This window comes from Sinohyriopsis cumingii, unplaced genomic scaffold, assembly GCF_028554795.1.
Source record: "Sinohyriopsis cumingii isolate HCF-2022 unplaced genomic scaffold, ASM2855479v2 utg000663l, whole genome shotgun sequence".
Taxonomy (NCBI): Eukaryota; Metazoa; Mollusca; class Bivalvia; order Unionida; family Unionidae; genus Sinohyriopsis; species Sinohyriopsis cumingii.
This window is the reverse complement of record NW_028315922.1, coordinates 1346930-1365700: the sequence shown is the minus strand read 5'-3', so window position 1 is coordinate 1365700 and position 18771 is coordinate 1346930. Positions and strand designations below refer to the sequence as shown.

Sequence of the window (18771 nt, the reverse complement as noted above, 5' to 3'; positions counted from 1 at the left end):
AGTTATTGCAATTATCATAACTGTAAGAATACTTGTTTTGTCATGATTAAATTTAATAAGAGACACAAATCACAAGCACATCCATTCTCTCACAGACTTCCTAGAGCTATTATACACCAACTAGATAAAAAGTAACATTAAAGATGTCAAAATGCAGAGATCACTTTATTTTGAGTTACATAGCAAGCATTATTGCTAAGCAGGTGGACTGCATAAAAAAGAGGTTTCTTCTTAAAAGCATATTGTATTTAATAATATTCTGCTGTACATGGGACTGATAATTTTTATCAGTCATAAAAGATTATAATCAACTACTACCCCCCCTCATCATCTCTATTAGAACTATAAGGTCTAAAAATGTCTACAATGAACTATATACATGTATGTGAGACTGTGATGCCAAACATTATCAATGTAGAAAAATATATACAAGTATAAGATAATAAAAGTGAACATTATAATGTCATAATGCCAAGAAATGCCAGCTAAACATCTGTACAGCTTTTACATGTATTAAAAATTCATGGACATATCCAACCTCCTGGCTTACATGGAAAATATCCATCCTGTCCACTTGTAATGTTGAAAATGTTCAGCCTTTGTTTTGATAGACAGGCTGGAAAACATGTCCTGTCTATTCAATAAACAACAAAATCATTTTCTAGCATCTTATCTCCATTTATTTTCTTGAAAACATGCTGGAAATTCTCCATGATCAAATGTTGCAAAGTTTTGGGGAAACAAAATGGCTGCTATCTCTTAACCGGCTTGAAGCAGCTGTTCCATTTTTTAGTGCCGTTTTCAAGATATTTCTGCTTCTTGCTTCTACGTTATTGTGTTCATTATGTATTGGCTGTTCAATTCGTATGTGTTTCTTCATCACCTTGTTTTGGAAATGAGAACAATTAGACTTTTTCTCAGCTGTCTTGCTCCACTGTTTTTGAACAAACCGCCATCACATGATACTCGCCAGTCAACCCGTTTATGCTATGATGGACCCTCATTAATTGCTTTAAATGATCACTCCTTGGCTCTCCACACTACATTGTGCTCTAGACTAAACGAACTGGGACTATATTAATCATTACCTAAATGTAAACAGAAGCGAAAAAAGAAACGTTTCAAAGCTGGCCGGTGTAGAACAGGAAGAAGAATTCCAGATATCTCCCTTATTTCAGCTCAACAATTTAAAAAAAATTTGACCCTTAATTTAGATAACCAAATTCAAATTCGTCAACCTTTATGTCAACTATCCAAGAGATACCTCTGCATATTGCATTATTCAATGCCCAGTCTGTAGGACCACCGGAAAAGCGCACAGAAATAGTCAATTTTATCAACGACCAGAATACTGACATCTTTTCCTTGACAGAAACATGGCTAAAAATATCAGGCAATGAGCCCAGGTGTGCAGATCTAACACCCACTGGTTACTCCATCAAGTTGTTCCACCGTAATTCTTGCGGAGGTGGAATTGCTGTCATCACAAAGAACTCAATGGTCAAACATCTTAACCACAACACAATATTCAATTTTGACCACATATCGTTTAAACTAGTCCAAACCACACTCACACTGGAGCAAAGGCCAGTCCATTTTCTTGGAGCAGTTTCCGAATCTCCTGGACTATGGAAATTCAATAGGTGGCAACCAGATTATTCTTAGAGATTTCAACTTTCACTTTGACTGTCCCGGAAACCCAAATACATAAAAACTCAGATTCCATTAATGTTTTCAACCTCAAACAGTCTGTTAACCAACCCACCCATAAACATGGTCACATTTTAGACTGGATTCTTCATAAACCTGATGATAACATTCTACGATCCTCCCTGGTATCCCATGACCTTGCATCAGATCACCTTTGCATTATATGCCATCTTGACGTATCAGTCCCTAACCCTCTACCTTTATCTGCTACTAAAAGAAACCTCCGTATGATAAATAGAACCAAACTAATGCACAACATCCAAGCTAACCTAACAACTTGCTTACCTCCTACAGCAGACCAACTCGATAACTGCCTGCATTCATTGCTTGACAAACATGCCCCAGCTACCAAGTGCAGAGTATCAATTCAAAAGTGTTCTCCATGGTATAGCAGTGTTAAGGACCACCTTCGCACTGCTAAAAGAGACCGCTGTAAAGCTGAGAGGCTTTGGTTTTCCACCAGACTCACTATTCATTAGCAAATCTATGAAGCCGCTAAGAAGAATGTCACAAATATAGTCCATGCAGCGAAATCAGCCCACTACACTACTAAGATCAAGGAAAGTTCCAGCTGCAAAGAGCTTTTCGAGATTACTAACAAGCTAATGTCAAGGAACAAATCTACACCACTTCCTTCCAACTACCTTCTCTCCAGTCGACCTTCCAGACATGTTCGCAAACTTCCTCCGTGACAAAATACAAACCATTAGAGATAAGCTTGACACCACAATTTCAATTGACTCATCATCACCATACAGTTGGGATACAGAATTTGAGCGGCAACCATTAGCAGCATTTGAACCTGTCTCTATGGATTTTGTACAAACAATCCTGACGAAGAGTGCACCAAAGTGATGTGAACTTGATCCAATTCCAACATCACTGCTGCTTGAGTGCTTAGATCCAGTATTGCCTTCACTAGCTGATGTTATTAATACCTCTCTCTCATCTGGGGAATTCCCATCATTTTTTAAAACTGCCATCGTGAAACCTCTGCTGAAGAAACCAACACTAGACCATAATGATTTAAAGAACTACCGCCCAGTTTCTAATCTCCCATTCATATAAAAAATCTTAGAAAAGGTTGTTCTATCCCTGCTTGTATCTCATCTGAATTCAAACAGTCTTTTTAGCAATGTACAATCTGCATATCGCCCTTGCCACAGTACTGAAACTACTCTTCTAAAAGTAGTTAATGACATTCTCTCTGCGTTGGACAGCAGAAAGATTACAGTCCTCACCCTCCTTGATTTGTCTGCAGCATTTGACACAACAGACCATGATATATTACTTCACCGTCTCCAGCAAATATTTGGCATTCATGATACAGCCTTATGTGGTTCAAGTTCTACTTGGTCAACAGGACACAAATTGTATCTGCAAATGGAATACACTCCAGCCCAGTTGATCTATGTTGTGGTGTTCCACAGAGGTCTGTTCTTGGACCTCTTCTATTCATTCTATACACTCAGCTGCTCTCAAGTGTCATAGATCATCATCCAGTGTCTCACCAACTGTACGCTGATGACACCCAAATATACAAATCTAGCCACCCAAATGAAGTTGATGCTACCATCCAAGGTGAAGAGAGGTGCATTTCTGATGTGAAATCATGGATGACATGTAACAAGCTGCAGATGAATGATGATAAAAATGAAGCCATTCTGATCACAACACAAAGACTTTCTCATTCACATCCTTTACCTCAAACAATAAATATCAGCAACACCAACATTAAATTCACACAATCAGTACGAAACCTAGGTGTTACTCTGGACAGTACTTTCACAATGAACCAACATGTCATGAACATATGCAAGGCTGCATATCTTGAGCTGAGACACATCAGCTCCATTTGCAAATATCTTTCAGTTGATGTCACTAAAAAACTTGTGTGTTCATTAGTACTTTCAAGACGACTATTGTAACTCAATTCTGTCTGGTTCATCTCAATATCTGCTCCAGAAACTTCAAAAAGTTCAAAACACTGCTGCTCAGATCATACTTAGAGTACCACAATCTGAGCACACCTCCCCGCTGCTCTGTACCCTTCACTGGCTATCCATTCGATCCAGAAATATAAAAAAAAAATTTGTTCTCTGTGCTATGTTTCACTGTCGGACTCTAGTCCAACATACCTATCCGACCTCACCCATGTGTACACACCAGCAAGATACTTATGCTCCTCTTTTGACAATCGTATACTCATTATTCCCACTATGAAAACAAAGTGATATGGACAGCGTTCTTTTGCATACCAGGGCCCAGCAACATGGAATGAATTGCCCACTGAACTTAGACACAAAGACACAGTGATCACATTCAAGAGTGCTCTCAAATCTCACTTATTTTGACTGCAAGAACAAACTTAAAGACCTAATAATGTTTCCTACCTTAAATATTCTCAGCATGTTTTTTAATGTTTTCTAATTTCACAGTGTTTGTTTTTAATCATATCATTATTTATTTTTTATCTTATAGGTGTTGTCTAATGTTGTAAAGTGCTTAGAGCTTCTAAAGATTAGGCACTATACAAAGTCATCATGATTATTATTATTATAAAACCTGGAATTTACATAGAAAACACATAATCTGTCGAGCCAAGTTATATATTTGCCCTTCATTATTTCTCTGCATGTTTCTCTCTCTCTCCCTCTCAGCTAAAAACAAGAAGAATCTCTTGTAAGCTAAGCCAAACTGCAGACAGCAGCTGTGTTATACTCGGATTTGCAACAGCAGATCAGGTTCTATGTTGCCTTTACTACTGACTACTGGTACTCCTAACAAATTACACAAACCCCAATCCGCTGGTCCAACATGCAACAGCAGACCTGGAGTGTGCAGTTTGCAGCTTAACTCAAAAATGTATGTATATATATATATATATATATATATATATATATATATATATATATATATATATATATACACACATACGGTAGTAAATGGCGCTAATATACTAGTTAAAATCTTCTTGATATGCCTGGAGGAAATTAAAATAAAAAACTTCTGCACTTACTGCATCTCCTGTCAGAGCATAAGTTGAGAGAAGCCCTCCAATGAACCGAATAGTTGTTTCAAAGACTGACAACTCTGTTGGCTGAAAAATATCAAAGATAAATTCTTTTACAAGACTATTTATCCTATTTCCATTATTCATCTGATTCATCCTTATATATATATATATATATATATATATATATATATATATATATATAGGGAGAGAGAGAGGATATTTTCCTTCCTACATTAATTCCATATATATTTCATTGTGTGGAACCATAAACATGATATTTTAAAGAGTGGCAAATCCATGAGTTAAAATATAAAGTTTCTGATACCACAACATAGAATATATCTGGTATTAACATAGGAAAAGAATACTGTCTTTTTATTATATACCAAACTTGCTCCAGAATCATAGTTTACAAGAGTAAACTCACTCTCTGGTAAAACACGCTAATCGCCACCCACTTTTCGTAAATTCACCTCACCTTCATAACCTGACCATACAAATGTACGTGACTTAAGAAAGCACTAGGAATGGGTTGAAGTAAATTACATTTTTGTCATTTTGTAAACTATTGATCCTATCTGAAAACAATGCAAGTCTAATTCAGCAATGCATCACAGTTGATTTGCTGCTGCTGTCAAGGAAGCAAGGGGAAATAACTTCAGAGCTATGCAAATGGTATCTGGTGTAATTACTTTACCAAAGATTTATTTCCATTTCTGTAATGCAAGGCTGTTTCTTTTTTTTTTTCTAACTCACAAAGTACTACTACTAGTTTATCTTGTTGCAGGTACAACTTTTGTAGGCACTCACAATTAACTGTTGCATTGCAGGATGGGAAATCTAATACTTTCATATGTGAAAATATAAGGATATATTTTTCATGTGTGAAAATATAGGAATGAAAAAAATATGAAAACTATTTTGCCATTATCTATATTTCACACTTAAGCATATAATAAATACATATATATCTCATGTTCAAGAATGCATTTACATCTTTTCATGCATCAAATTACAGCAAATATTCTCAAACTTTTGGGGCTAGACAGTGTTTATTTACAAAGCCAGATTTAAAAGGATGATTTCTGGACAGTTGCCCTTATGCAGCCTCAAAAGCTAAACACTTCAGTCCTCAATGACAGTACTCTCCTTGAAATTGGTTGACTCATATTTCTGTTTATTGCAATATTGTACCTAAATCAAAATTTGAGGTGGTGACTAATAGTGGTTACCAGTGGCAAACATCCATCTGGTACAAAAAGTCCCATATTCAAATCCTGCTAGAGCAAGAAGCTGTATTCCCAAATACCTGCAGTAGCATCATTGGAGGTTGTGGTGCTAAACATTGTGTTCTTCATCAAATGGGAACATTCAATGACAGACCCCATGTGTCAAGAGAATTACACGCATTTCATGTAAAAGATTCCTTCTATAGTATTAAAAACAGAGTAGGCACCTATCATCACCACAGAGGTTATCAATGCACTCTAAATTGAGCAAAAGCATATCTGCCCATAATAGTCAATATATGAAGATTTGGTAGTACATGTAATTGATAACTGGTAGACAGAGGGAATGTGTGCAATAAGATAAGAAATACCAAATTTCTGGTTTAAATGCAAGGAATACACAGCACTAGCATTCTCTCTAGAATACTTTATTGTGTACCCCCCCCCAATAACATGCACATTTGATTTGAAACCTGTAACATTCATTAATATTAACAAATTTAAATCTAAATCTGATCTTGTTAACTTCTAGAAGAAATACAAAGTGCTTTCTGAGTGATGTTTTGCAACTGAGCAATGAGATGCTTTCAGGATATTACAATATTACAAGTTTATCACCAACTGCACTAGACAAAGTTGTACAATGGCAGACATGCAGTATTTGGTGTCTCAACCATTACAAGCAAATCCAATGCATATAATGTACATGCAGTGACAATGTCATAATAAAACAATAATGTGCCAATAAAAATAAAGTTATTTATCCTAAACACATTTCTTGAAACATACAACTAGGGGTCTAGTCATTATGAAAATACTAGAGGGCGGAATTCTCCACCCAAGTAAAAATACTGGAGAAATCACTGAAGAACTAAACAAGCTTAAAAGCAATTAAAGTTACAAGTGGGTAAAATGGTGATCATGAAGGACTGTTTAAATGTATTTGCAGGTACATGTTTATTGGATGCATAAATTTTGTTAACATGTATTTGCTAAAGGGTCATAACAATGTAAGACAGTTGGTAAAGCTGTCATTGATGTACATTAGGGTAAATTTCAGCAGCTTCCAAAATATCCAAAATCTAATTTACAGCTCAATGCTGGAACAAACCCCAATCCTTCAAAATACCATAAAGGACTACCAAATACCAAAAGTATGCAAAAAAGTGAATTAGGTGTCTGATTCAGCATGTAATAAATTAAAAAGGGATTTTTTTCCTTAGATTTAATTACAACAGCAATAATATTTGTATGCACTTGAAAAGTAATGATTGAAAATACATATATGGTACACATAGTAAATTATGTATCAAACCATTAGCTGTGACTAGGGGTGAAATGATTAATCAATATATCAATGTACAGATACTTTTTTCCCATTATCAATACAAGATAATGCATACAAACAGATACTTACCATATATACAAGTTACTTTACACTTGGGATGGGTAGCAAAATTTTACAGGTATATGGCGAGGAACTATCTTGCCAAGACAGATTTTACTAGGCTGGGTTTCTCCACTTCCTCTCTCATCTCCATTTTTGTTAACCATAAAACGATATTTTATTTTATTACTGCCTGGGTTAGGGGAATGACCCAGTAAGGTCATATTTTTACATTAAAACCAAGCCAGGTCTGGATACCTGTCATTCTGTACCTTAAATTAATATTCAGCAATTGTGTAACAATTAATAGTCATTAGCCTATTTATTTTATGAACTGAAAATTCATCTGATAGTGATGTAGCAAGCATTTGCACTTATTTCTATCAGTAAAAAGAAAAACTATTAACAACACCCACATGCCTTCTGGTTTCCACAAATGAACACAAGTTAGCCAACTCACATGGTTCAAAATCTGCCACCTACCCCTGCCCCAACTCCATTCTAAGTATTATGTCCGCATGTTCAGCCACTGATAACATACACCAATGGAAAGAAGACATTCCAGATGTATTTTCAATGTATGATTTAAGTACTTTACTGATCACTTAATAACCACTTTTGCATGAAGTTCATCTGCATCTTATCTGAATGCTAACCATCTGGTGCAAAATGCAGTGAAATGTTACATGCAATTATGATTTGTGGTAATGTTATTGTTTGTTAAGTCCATTTAAAACAATATCCACCAATCTGAACTAAACGTAGCTTGTTGACTGCATTATGTACCAGAAGTATTGGCATCCAAACTCTATCTAAGAAGAAACAAAGAAACTTCATGTAAAAGTGGCTATTAAAAGATCTGTAAAGTACTTAAATCATACAAATGTCTAGTTTAACCAAGGATTATCACACTTCAACCAAATCTGGCAGGCAGCTTTATTCTAATGTGACCTCAGAAGAGCTCAATTTGTTGTGTTCTTCAGCTTCAGTTACAGGAATTATGCCCCTGCCTGACCAGTTTTGCACAGCATAAAATTTTTCTTGATTTCAACTGAATTTGGCATGCTGCTTTATATTTATGTTATTGTTTCATTGTATCTTTATAAGTATAAAGTCTTATGAATGACCAGCTATCTTACTTTGGTTTCCATAATATTATTTTACCAAGCATTGTGGGATTTCAGTGATATCTGACATAAAGTTCATGCTGATGACATCTGGAATGAACCGGACTTCCAATATTCCAGAACATTATGCCACTTGGCTGCACACCCTCCTGAATTTTTCTTCCGCTGGAGTACTTTACCAACCATATTTGGTGTGCAGTTTTATAGTTCTGAGACCTTGAATGAGTTCAATATCTGTTGTTCTATAACATCAGTTATAGGAGTTATGGACCCCTATTTGCTCATCCTCCTGACTTTCATTTCGAGAGCATTATTTTAACAAGGATTGTTCGATTAGAAGCAAATCACTTGTACAAATTTATACTGATGAGCCCTGGAATGAATATTTGTTCTAGCATTCCAAAACATACATGTAAATCAAAGCAATTATGGCCCTTGAGTGTGCATTTTCCTAAATTTGGTTTCAACATCATAACTTTACCAAGAATTATTGGATTTCTAGCATATTTAGTGTGCATTTTACATTGGTCACAAATTGAACCAGTGTGATATCCAGCACTGTAAAACATATTTACTGGAGGTATGGCCGATGACTGTCTGTTATACGGACTTTGTTACCACTGCATTACTTCACTGAGGACTGTTTCATTTCACCCAGATCTCAAAAGAATGCCAAATTTTCCTATTTGAAAATTTATTCAACATATTTAGATAAGCTTCTATATTCATCATGATTAAAAACTATAAAATCCATCTTTCTTGAGTAACTGTTTTAGTATTTACTGATACCCCTCAAGTTACTGCCAGGCGGTATTTAAAACACAGTAAACTAACTCATCAACATCTCATTAAATGATATTAATTATTATAGAGTTTCTGATTACATTTTTTTTGAGGATTCAAAGTGAAATCAAATGAAATAAGGTATTATTTTCCTTGACTATCTTCAACTCAGTACAACCATAACCATGCACATTACAATATTGTTGAAGATGGACAATTTAAGTAAATTTGGATAGTACATTGATGGAGGGTGACTCAGAATTTGTCATACAGGTATTGTGTTGGATATTTCTGGCAGAACTGACTTTTTAACTTACTATAATGTGCACAAATCAGATTTGGGAGGTAGGAAATGGCACTGTGTCTTCCATAAACAGGATAATTTAAACTCTATCTGGGCCAGGTATATGGGAACTATTGATAGTTCTCTGCCTCAACCATGGGTCAAGTGAAATTCCAACCAACTATATATATAATTATGGTTTGGTCCTAATGCACAGCAAAAACAGAGAGTAGAAAGTTTAATTGCAACAGCAAACTCTTGACATCTTAAATCATTCGGTTCCAGAATCATGACATTAGCTTTATCAACTGCACTATAAAGGACACACATCCATTACAATACATGTATACAGGACACCCATCCTTTACAATACATGTATACAATACACAGATTCATTAAAATATACAGGACACCCATCCTTTACAATACATGTATACAATACACAGATTCATTAAAATATACAGGACACCCATCCGTTACAATACATGTATACAGAACACAGATTCAATAAAATATACAGGACACCCATCCATTACAATACAAAGCACACGTTACATGTTTAGGCTCTTACAAAATGTAACTAGAAAAGAGTGAAGTCAACAAGCTTTGTAAAATTTAACAAATAATTTATTTCCCTAGAAAAATAAGGTTAAATTGAGAAATTGAACTTATGGTTCTACAAATCAAATCCAAAAAAAAATCCAAGAATAATCTAAGAATTTTTTAAAAAAGTCATCATGAAACTGAGTTTGAATCCTGATGAAATATAAAATGGAAGGTGATGACATATGCTGTGGTCAGTGTCATACTGATGTGTGAACAGTTCTTTGCTGAATCAAAGAAAATATTCCTGTCTTTGAATTCTGTGTTGATTTCGATAACTGTCCTTGTCCAAGAATTTATTTAGAGCACAAGTATTTAAAGGGAAAAATAATCTCTTGGAATCCAAATAATTTAAAGAAAAATAAAATAATTTGCCCAAAAACTGGTCACAACATAAAACACTTTATCTTCTCAAGTGTTATGGCAGGAATAACTATTATTTCTCAAAACATAAATAATAAATCTAGCTACAAATGCAAAACAGATGCCTGGATGTGGGTCAATCCTCTGGAAAAACCAGAGTTTGTAACAAATGCTACATGTTATTTGTTACATACTCCATGTATGGCCTAGATTTCAATTATGAGTCTTACTCTGAGAAAGAATAAGAAAAATTATAAAAAGTTGTTTACTACAACTCTTACTGCATAGCTGCCAACCTACCAGGCTCACAATTAGTGAAAATAGGGATAAAAAGTCGTGAATTTGGACATGAATTAGTGCAAAATACCATGACAATAACTCCATCCACTCTGACCGTCAATACTACACTATATTACGTTCACAATATAAAACTAAAATACTACATATATGCAGAAATATTTATTTATCAAGACATGGTACTGTGGCTGACTTGAACTTTGATCGTAAATTTGGTTGATCTTGGTGACTAAATTTGCTGACAAATTTTCTGCAGCTAAGGAGGCCCTAATGTCTGTCTTATTTTTCCTCCCTAAAGAAAATACTTTTTCGCTGCCACTGTTGCATTCAGGAATGCACAGGAGCTGCAGCACTTCTGGTTCTTTCACAGGAAAATTTGGAAGCGATTTTCGAGTCCGGTAACATTTGTCAGAACAAATGTTTAGCATGGTCTCCAGCTGATAAAGGTAGATTGTGTTCGACAAGAAAACTCACAAATAATGCTTCCGCATTGGTAGCCTGCAGGACTACCGCTGATGGCTTAAAATATTCCAGAGCTGAAATCTGCAAATTCTTAATTTTCCCAACTTCTACGTGTAACCGACGTGCTTCCTCACATCGTCTCTGCGATGGCACACTGAGTGCAAAAAGCATGATGAATATCAATGTTTAATGGCAGACTGCATGGCCAATTTTTGATATATTCCAAATTAAACTTCACTTTTTTGAGTAATACATTTCTTTTTTCTTGGTGGTGAAGACATTTTCAAGATCTTACATGCGATGCTGAACGATAACTCAAATCAGTGTTGGTGACGCATGCACGGAGCAAAATTCCGGTTAGGCCCCAGTTTCTCTCAAAACCATTTGTAAAACTACTCTTATACATATAGATTAAAATAGGCTAAAATGCTTGATACCAGGCCAACTGTACTAATCAGCTGCATATCTACTAATATCGCAACCAGCGGTACCGGACCGTTTCGGCAACTGCGAATATCAAGACTAGCGCTTAACAGGAAATCAGTTATTTTATTAAAGATTTAAAATAACTGAGGATTGGAGAATTCGTGAAGTTTTGGTTTGCGACGTGAATCCATGAATCGCTGAAAATGTTGTGAAATTCATGCGGGTTGGCATCTATGCTTACTGGTTCTGAATCAAGGTCAGCATTAGATACAAAGTTTCTATTATTAGTTGTTTACTTCTGAATTAAATTTCTGGACAATGTCAAATCCACTAAACAAAATTATATTAAAATAACATGTAATGGAATTTAAAAAATTAAAAAAACCAACAAACATTAAATTAAATCAAATATAAATTAAATCAAATATACATAACACACCCATCCTTTATAAGACATTAATGTGTTGTCCTCTGAGTGTCCTTTACTTAAGCCAGTTTCCTTTGCACAATGAATTCATGCAAAAACAAGCAAAACAAAATAGCTCAAAATATATCATCATGGTCATTGTTGCACTGATGTAATTCCTGATTACACAAGAAAGATAAATAATATGTGTTAGAGTTTACAAACATTAACACATATCTCTAACATTAAATTCAGAAAGCCATAGCATAATGTGCCTGCAGATCAGGTCAATGCTGTTTGTTCTACTGTTTGCTCCAAACAGGTCCAGATCTGCCAGCACATTATGCAACAGCAGGTCTGGGTCTGTGCAGTTTGTAGTAGCACTTGTCTTATAAGTGAGTATATATGATATTTGCACCATATACATGTATGCTCATCCAACTGCAAACTGCACAGACCTACCATAATATCATGAACTGCGAGATTGTGGTCTAACCAGTGTGCTGGAAGCAATTCATATAATCAAAAACATTGATCCTAATCTGCTTGGCAGGTACATTATGTGATGGCAGATCAGGGTATATGCTGTTTCAAATTGGACTCAGCTTATAAGTAGTTGTTGTTGTAGGGTTTAATGCCACTTTTCAGCACAGGCTAGGCTATACATGGCAGCCTGTATTAATGGTGGAGGAAGAACCCAGGAAAACCCCCGGAAAAAACCACCGACCCATGAGAAGCTACTGGCAAGCTTTCTCACATACCCACACTGGCTGAATCCGAGACTCAAACCCACACAGACAGAGGTGAGATGGCAGTGATCCATAACGGAGAGCGCTTTAGACCACTCGGCCACTCGGGGTCCCTAGCTTACAAGTAAGTATATTTGATAGTTGATACTAAGTTTAATTAAAACTACATCAGCTGTTGGGGAAAAAAGTTGAAAATAGGGCTTATGGCTGATTGCTAAGAAAGCCATCCTAGACACAATTTCACTTGTGTAGGTCAAAGTGAACTCTGCTACCATGTTTAATCAACATTAGCTCTGTCCATTCTTTGAAAAGCATAAATGTGTTTCAAACCTGACTGCTAAAAGCTACACAATTCCTCTATTGGATATAATTTTATAGATCTTGCCCATAGAAATATTCTAAAATTTTTGATCATAGACTAAGAGTGGGTGTTGGAGAAGACGTAAAAATGTTGATGGTTGATCAGTTCAACAGACAAATCATAATGATAAAGGGTCCTGGCAAAGAAACTTACAGAAAATTGCTTGGAGACAAATATTTCATAGGGCTACACCATATACCAAGTTAATGACAATTTAAACAAAATTTATGTGGTTAATAAAATGTCATGGCATTTGTTACCCCAAAACAAAGCCAGGACCAAGCCCACAATCAAAACACTGCAACTGAATGAAGGACAGTGACCATAAGGTTGAGTCAGTATATTACAGAATGAATAGTCTTGCTTCATAATGATTCATCCCAGGAATGATCAAAGTCAATTATAGGAATTAGTAAATGTATGAAAATTAAAAACTTTAATAGAAACTTCAAACAGGGAAAAGTGAGTACTACGTTGCTGAATGAATTGTCTTAGCTTCAGAATGATTCATGTCAAGTGTTGCTGTTGTTTGGGTTTTAATGCCGTTTTTCAGCGCATTATACTCTATACATGGTGGCCAGTACTGCTGGCAGAGGAAGTATGTGAGAAAATCCTGGTAAAGACCACCAACCCACAAAAAGTCACTGGACAGCTTTCTCACTTTCAAACAATGGCTGAGCCCAAGATTCAAACCCACGTGGACAGAGGTGAAATGGCAGTGATTAGTAAAAAGCGAGTGCTTTAGACCACGCTATCAAAATTTTCATACGAAGATGATGAGAATCCATCAGGGGGTTGGATTAGAAATAAAAGCAAACTGAAAATCATTATAACTAAAATCTTAGGAAACTGCTATTGCTACTGTCAGCAGCAGAAATATGACCACTATGTCTCACTTTTATGTGAACATGCTTGATAATATTAAATTATGCATGAATATTTCAGACTTTGCAGTTTTTAGACAGCTGCAGCCAAAACCTTGCCAAAGACATACTTACACCATCAAAATTAAGTGATGTAGCAATCCAGTTCCTGGCAGCTTTGTATTCCTCATCCAAACCCATGATATAGAGTGTGTCAACAGCATCAACGATCGTTGCACCTAGACTAAGTGTGCCAAATATACTAGCACTGTGACCTTGTCTTGAGATTGGACGCAGTTCGTTGGCTCCCCATGCATACTTGACATAGCTGTCCCATGCATGCTTCATCATCTGAAGAAAGAAGGAAAAAGGTAGAATAGGCATTTGCTACATTTAATATGGTATCACAAGCTTACACACTATGCTGAGAATACTGGATTTGATATCATGGAATGAAGAATGTTCAAGCCATATATGGAATATATATTATAAGGTGGGGTGATGAAAAGATATCAGTTGAGAAATCTATAATATTGTGCTAACTCAAGTTTTTTCTGGCAATACAGTCTGAGCACTACACAATATGATACAACTGTTGTCACATGTGAGAAAATTGTCCGATTTTTATTATATAACCACTATTTCTTTCAGATTTAAATATTTCATTTTATTCCATGTGTCACATATTTCCCTTATATACACGTACATCTCCCCTGACACTGGTATGTTTTCTGTTTCGTAATGCTGTTGTTGTTGGGTTTAACGCCATTTTTCAGCACATGATAGGCTATACATGGTGGCCAGTATTAATGGTGGAGGAAGAACCCGGGAAAACCCCGGAAAGAACCACCGACCCACAAGAAGCTACTGGCATGCTTTCTCACATACCGACATTGGCTGAATCCGAGACTCGAACCCAAGCAGACAGAGGTGAGATGGCAGTGACCTGCAACGGTGAGCGCTTTAGACCACTCGGCCACTTGGGGCTTCCCTGTTTTGTAATGTTGCATCATCTTCCAGTATAAGTATAGTCAATTATTTGAACTGCTCACATGATCATATTAGTTCTTTTCCAACTCGTCATCATCATATATGATGGGCAGTGCTGAGATATGACTTGAACAAGGATATTCTACATCATTTTGCCACACATTTTGGACCATTCTGAAGGCAGCAAAAGAAATTAGGGACATTAACCTTGTTACGTGTTTAGGCTTGAATGAACAGTAACACAGAAAGAGTGAAAACAACAAAACTTTTTAAAATTTAACTAATAATTTATTTCCCTGGAAAAATTCTGTAAAAATGAAAAAAGGAAAAGAACTTACGGTTTCAAGAATCAAATCCAAACATAATCCAAGAATAATTCATGAATTAAATTGCAAAAGTCCTAGTAATAAATGTTCTAATAATTTCAAGTTCGAATCCTGATGGAAAATCCAAAATGGATGATGATGACGTATGCTGTAGTCAATACTGTGCTTATCTACAGTTCCTTGTAGAAATCCAAATAATGGCATTCTGGTGTTGGAAATCCAAATTAAATTTGTAAGCAATGTCTTTCCAAAATTTCTGTGTAAGCATTCCTCAAAATATTTCCGAAGAAAAATTAATCCTTTTGAAATCCAACTGATCTGAAGAAAATTATAACTCAAAATCTGGCTACAACAAAATAACTTGACATCAGTGTAAAAAGCGCAAGACTGAGAAATCTCTCTCTACGCATCTCTATTAAAACTAACAAATATGCAGTACTGGAAAAACCGGAACTGCGAAATCGAAAGCAGGGGGGTCACATGATCATGTTTATGTCACGTACACCAAAAATGGCCCTGATGAAAACCAATCATTTTAAAATAAAATAGAACTTGTTTATCTGAAACAAGGTCAGGATTTATACAAACACCTGGTGTTTATGAAAGAATGATTCAGGTCAACTGATTTTCTGGAAAAATATCTCCAGTGATAAAACTGACATAGAATTAAATTAAAATAAATATGAATTAAATCAGATATATGTAAACCTTCCCAAATAATAAAAAAAGGTTTATATGATAAATCTTTCTTTTTACCAAAGATTAATTATAAATGAGTTTTAAGAAAATCATAAGAAGTATTCTTATGAATGACAAACAGTGTACATGAAATAATACATTTCTATACACAGGAAAGTGCATCTGCTATTAAATTACCTGTTCCTTTGATGTGCCTGATGTCAAGATTATATTTCTGTAAAAACAAACTCCATCTTAGTACTCTTTGATTTTTATTTTTTATCTTGTCGATGAAAGTAAGGGGGTTATGGTCACTAAATACAACAATCGAGGAAGGAGCTGAACCAAGGTAAACTTCAAAATGTTATGCCAATATCAAAGTCAAACATTACTTCTTGATTGAAGATTAATTCCTTTGGTGCTTATTTAATTTCTTGGCAAACTAACACACTGTATGATCACAACCACTTTTATCATCTTGAATCAAAATTGCTTCAACCCCAACATCACTTGCATCAACAGACAAGTTTAAAAGACTGGCTGAAATTTGGAGCTGTAAGAACTGGTACATTTTTAAGTATGGCTTTCAACTTGTCAAAAGCCTCCTGACATTTCTCAGTCCAAAGGAACTTGTTTTTCTTACTAAATAAATTTGTCAGAGGTTCAGCAGTTATAGTAAAATTGGAACAAAATTTTTGATAGTATCCAGCCATACCCAAAAATCGCATCAGTTGCTTTTTATTTACAGACACGGGAAATTCAGAGATAGCCCTGACCTTAGTATCTATAGATTTAACATGTCCGTGTCCCACGATGTGCCCCAGAAATGTAACACTAGCACGGCAGCTCACTTTTTGATAACTTGATTGTCAAACATGCATAGATCTGTGAGTCTGTCAAAGAAAAACTAATAATTCCCTTTCCTAAAGGAAAATTTACTTTAAAGTGCAAAAATTTCTAACAGTCAAGTGCAGATGTATCTGGAGGTAAAACAATGCTTTATTGTCTGGAACATATTCATGTTGTGATTGAATGGATATGTCAAATTTAACAAGGATGTCTACCAGGTATGCTATAATGAACTGCAGTATATATCTATATTACAGAGCAATGCTTAAAAATGTTGGTGGTTGTTTTTCACATGTTAATTCATTTTATTTCACAATGTGATGTTTTCTTTCCTTGTTCGTCTGCATTTGCATGATGAAAAAATACATAAGATTAATTTTAAATGTCATTTGCTGAATTAATTTTGAAAATGTATTTTCACTCCTTGTTTACATTTTCATTTATTTGTTCAGTTATTCAGTTTGGAAAATTTACTTATTGTGACTACAGTCAGTGCCTGATAGTGATACTAATAATCAATATTACTTCTTGTAAAGACCATCAGTAGCATTCCAATTAAACTGACAGCATTGCTTTTAGTTTTGGGTTTCCATAAGTTAAAACACTGGAAAGATTTTAAAAAAAGCTGCTGTAATACGAAAGAAAGCAAAACAGCATGAATAAGTTTATCATTGTATGATGCACCAGAAATAGTTGCTTGTTAGTATGTTTCCAAGAAGAAACTAAGTGATGAAATGGGTAGATTTTAATAAAAGTATATTAGGTCAACATTCTATGGGTCAGTCACATTGTGTTATACGTGAGAGAGGGGGATCTGTTAGCAATTTCATATATTTTTTATAGATGGGTCAGTCACATTGTGTTATACGTGAGAGAGGGGGATCTGTTAGCAATTTCATATATTTTTTATAGATGGCAGCAAATAACTATGTTTGAAACTTACTTCTTTAACTTTGTCTCTTTTGCTCCTAACGTCTGGGTCTGATGGTTCTCCACCCCGTCCACCCTCCACTCCTTCATGTTCCATTTTAACAACTTCGATAGCTTTCTTCTCTTTCTCCAGCCTTTCCTTATCTTCCTCCTCTTTCTTTTGTTCTAGAATTTTCTTTTTGTCTTCCTCAATGTTGCTCTTTACTTTTAATGCATCATCTTTGGACATGTTCACCTTTTTGCCTAAAGCCTCTAACATTTTCTCTCTTTCCCAGTCTATCTCAATCTTTTTACGAATGTTAGCCCTGTCTTCTATACGGTGCATATCAAAAAATTCATCTGGATCGTGTTTTAGAATCCCTGCTGAACCTACTGCCCTCGGTACAAAAATTTCGTTCCCTGCATTCTGAATCTGCCTTTTCATTTCTGACATGTTGACTCTGTCCCTTAAATCAGGAAGGAAAAAAAAGGCACCGAAGCATACCGCACTAAAAGAAAGGAAAACTAGAACGATAATATATTTTTCCCTAAATCTCAACGTTCTTCTACCTTGTGGAACGGGTACCCCATTCACATAACGTTGATAGTTCGGGAGCACTCCTCCGCTCGCTGCCATGTTGGCGACGATAACAGACTTTAACATAGGTCATCGAACGCTTATGGCATTATAATTACCTCTGAAAGCACATAAGTGAGAGTGATTAAACGGCACCACTACTTGACTGGTACGATAATCAAACTACAACAATTGCTTGTCAACGTATTCCACGTCGCCTTGCATTATGAGGTCATATCAAAAGTAATAATACAAAATTGATCATTTGTTAATAATATACTCGTGTATATTGATGAGAGGACTGTTGAAACTCTATTACTATACAAAACATGAAAATAAAAAAATGCTAATAATCCTGTACCATTATTAATACCGTT

The 18771-nt window shown here is 35.4% G+C and overlaps 1 protein-coding gene across 1 annotated transcript in view; it reads right to left on the bottom strand.

The window, feature by feature from the left end:
* Positions 1–18541, bottom strand: part of LOC149773334 (mannosyl-oligosaccharide 1,2-alpha-mannosidase IA-like) — an 80882-nt gene extending 62341 nt beyond the window's left edge. Inside the window, exons 1-3 of the mRNA XM_089946432.1 lie at positions 17852–18541; positions 14201–14416; positions 4730–4810 (exon numbers count right to left, since the gene is read on the bottom strand). Of these exons, the coding sequence (XP_089802558.1) occupies positions 4730–4810; positions 14201–14416; positions 17852–18481 (927 nt within the window). The 5' untranslated portion in view covers positions 18482–18541. The remainder of the gene's footprint in view (positions 1–4729; positions 4811–14200; positions 14417–17851) is intronic.
* Between the last annotated feature and the right edge of the window lie 230 nt (positions 18542–18771).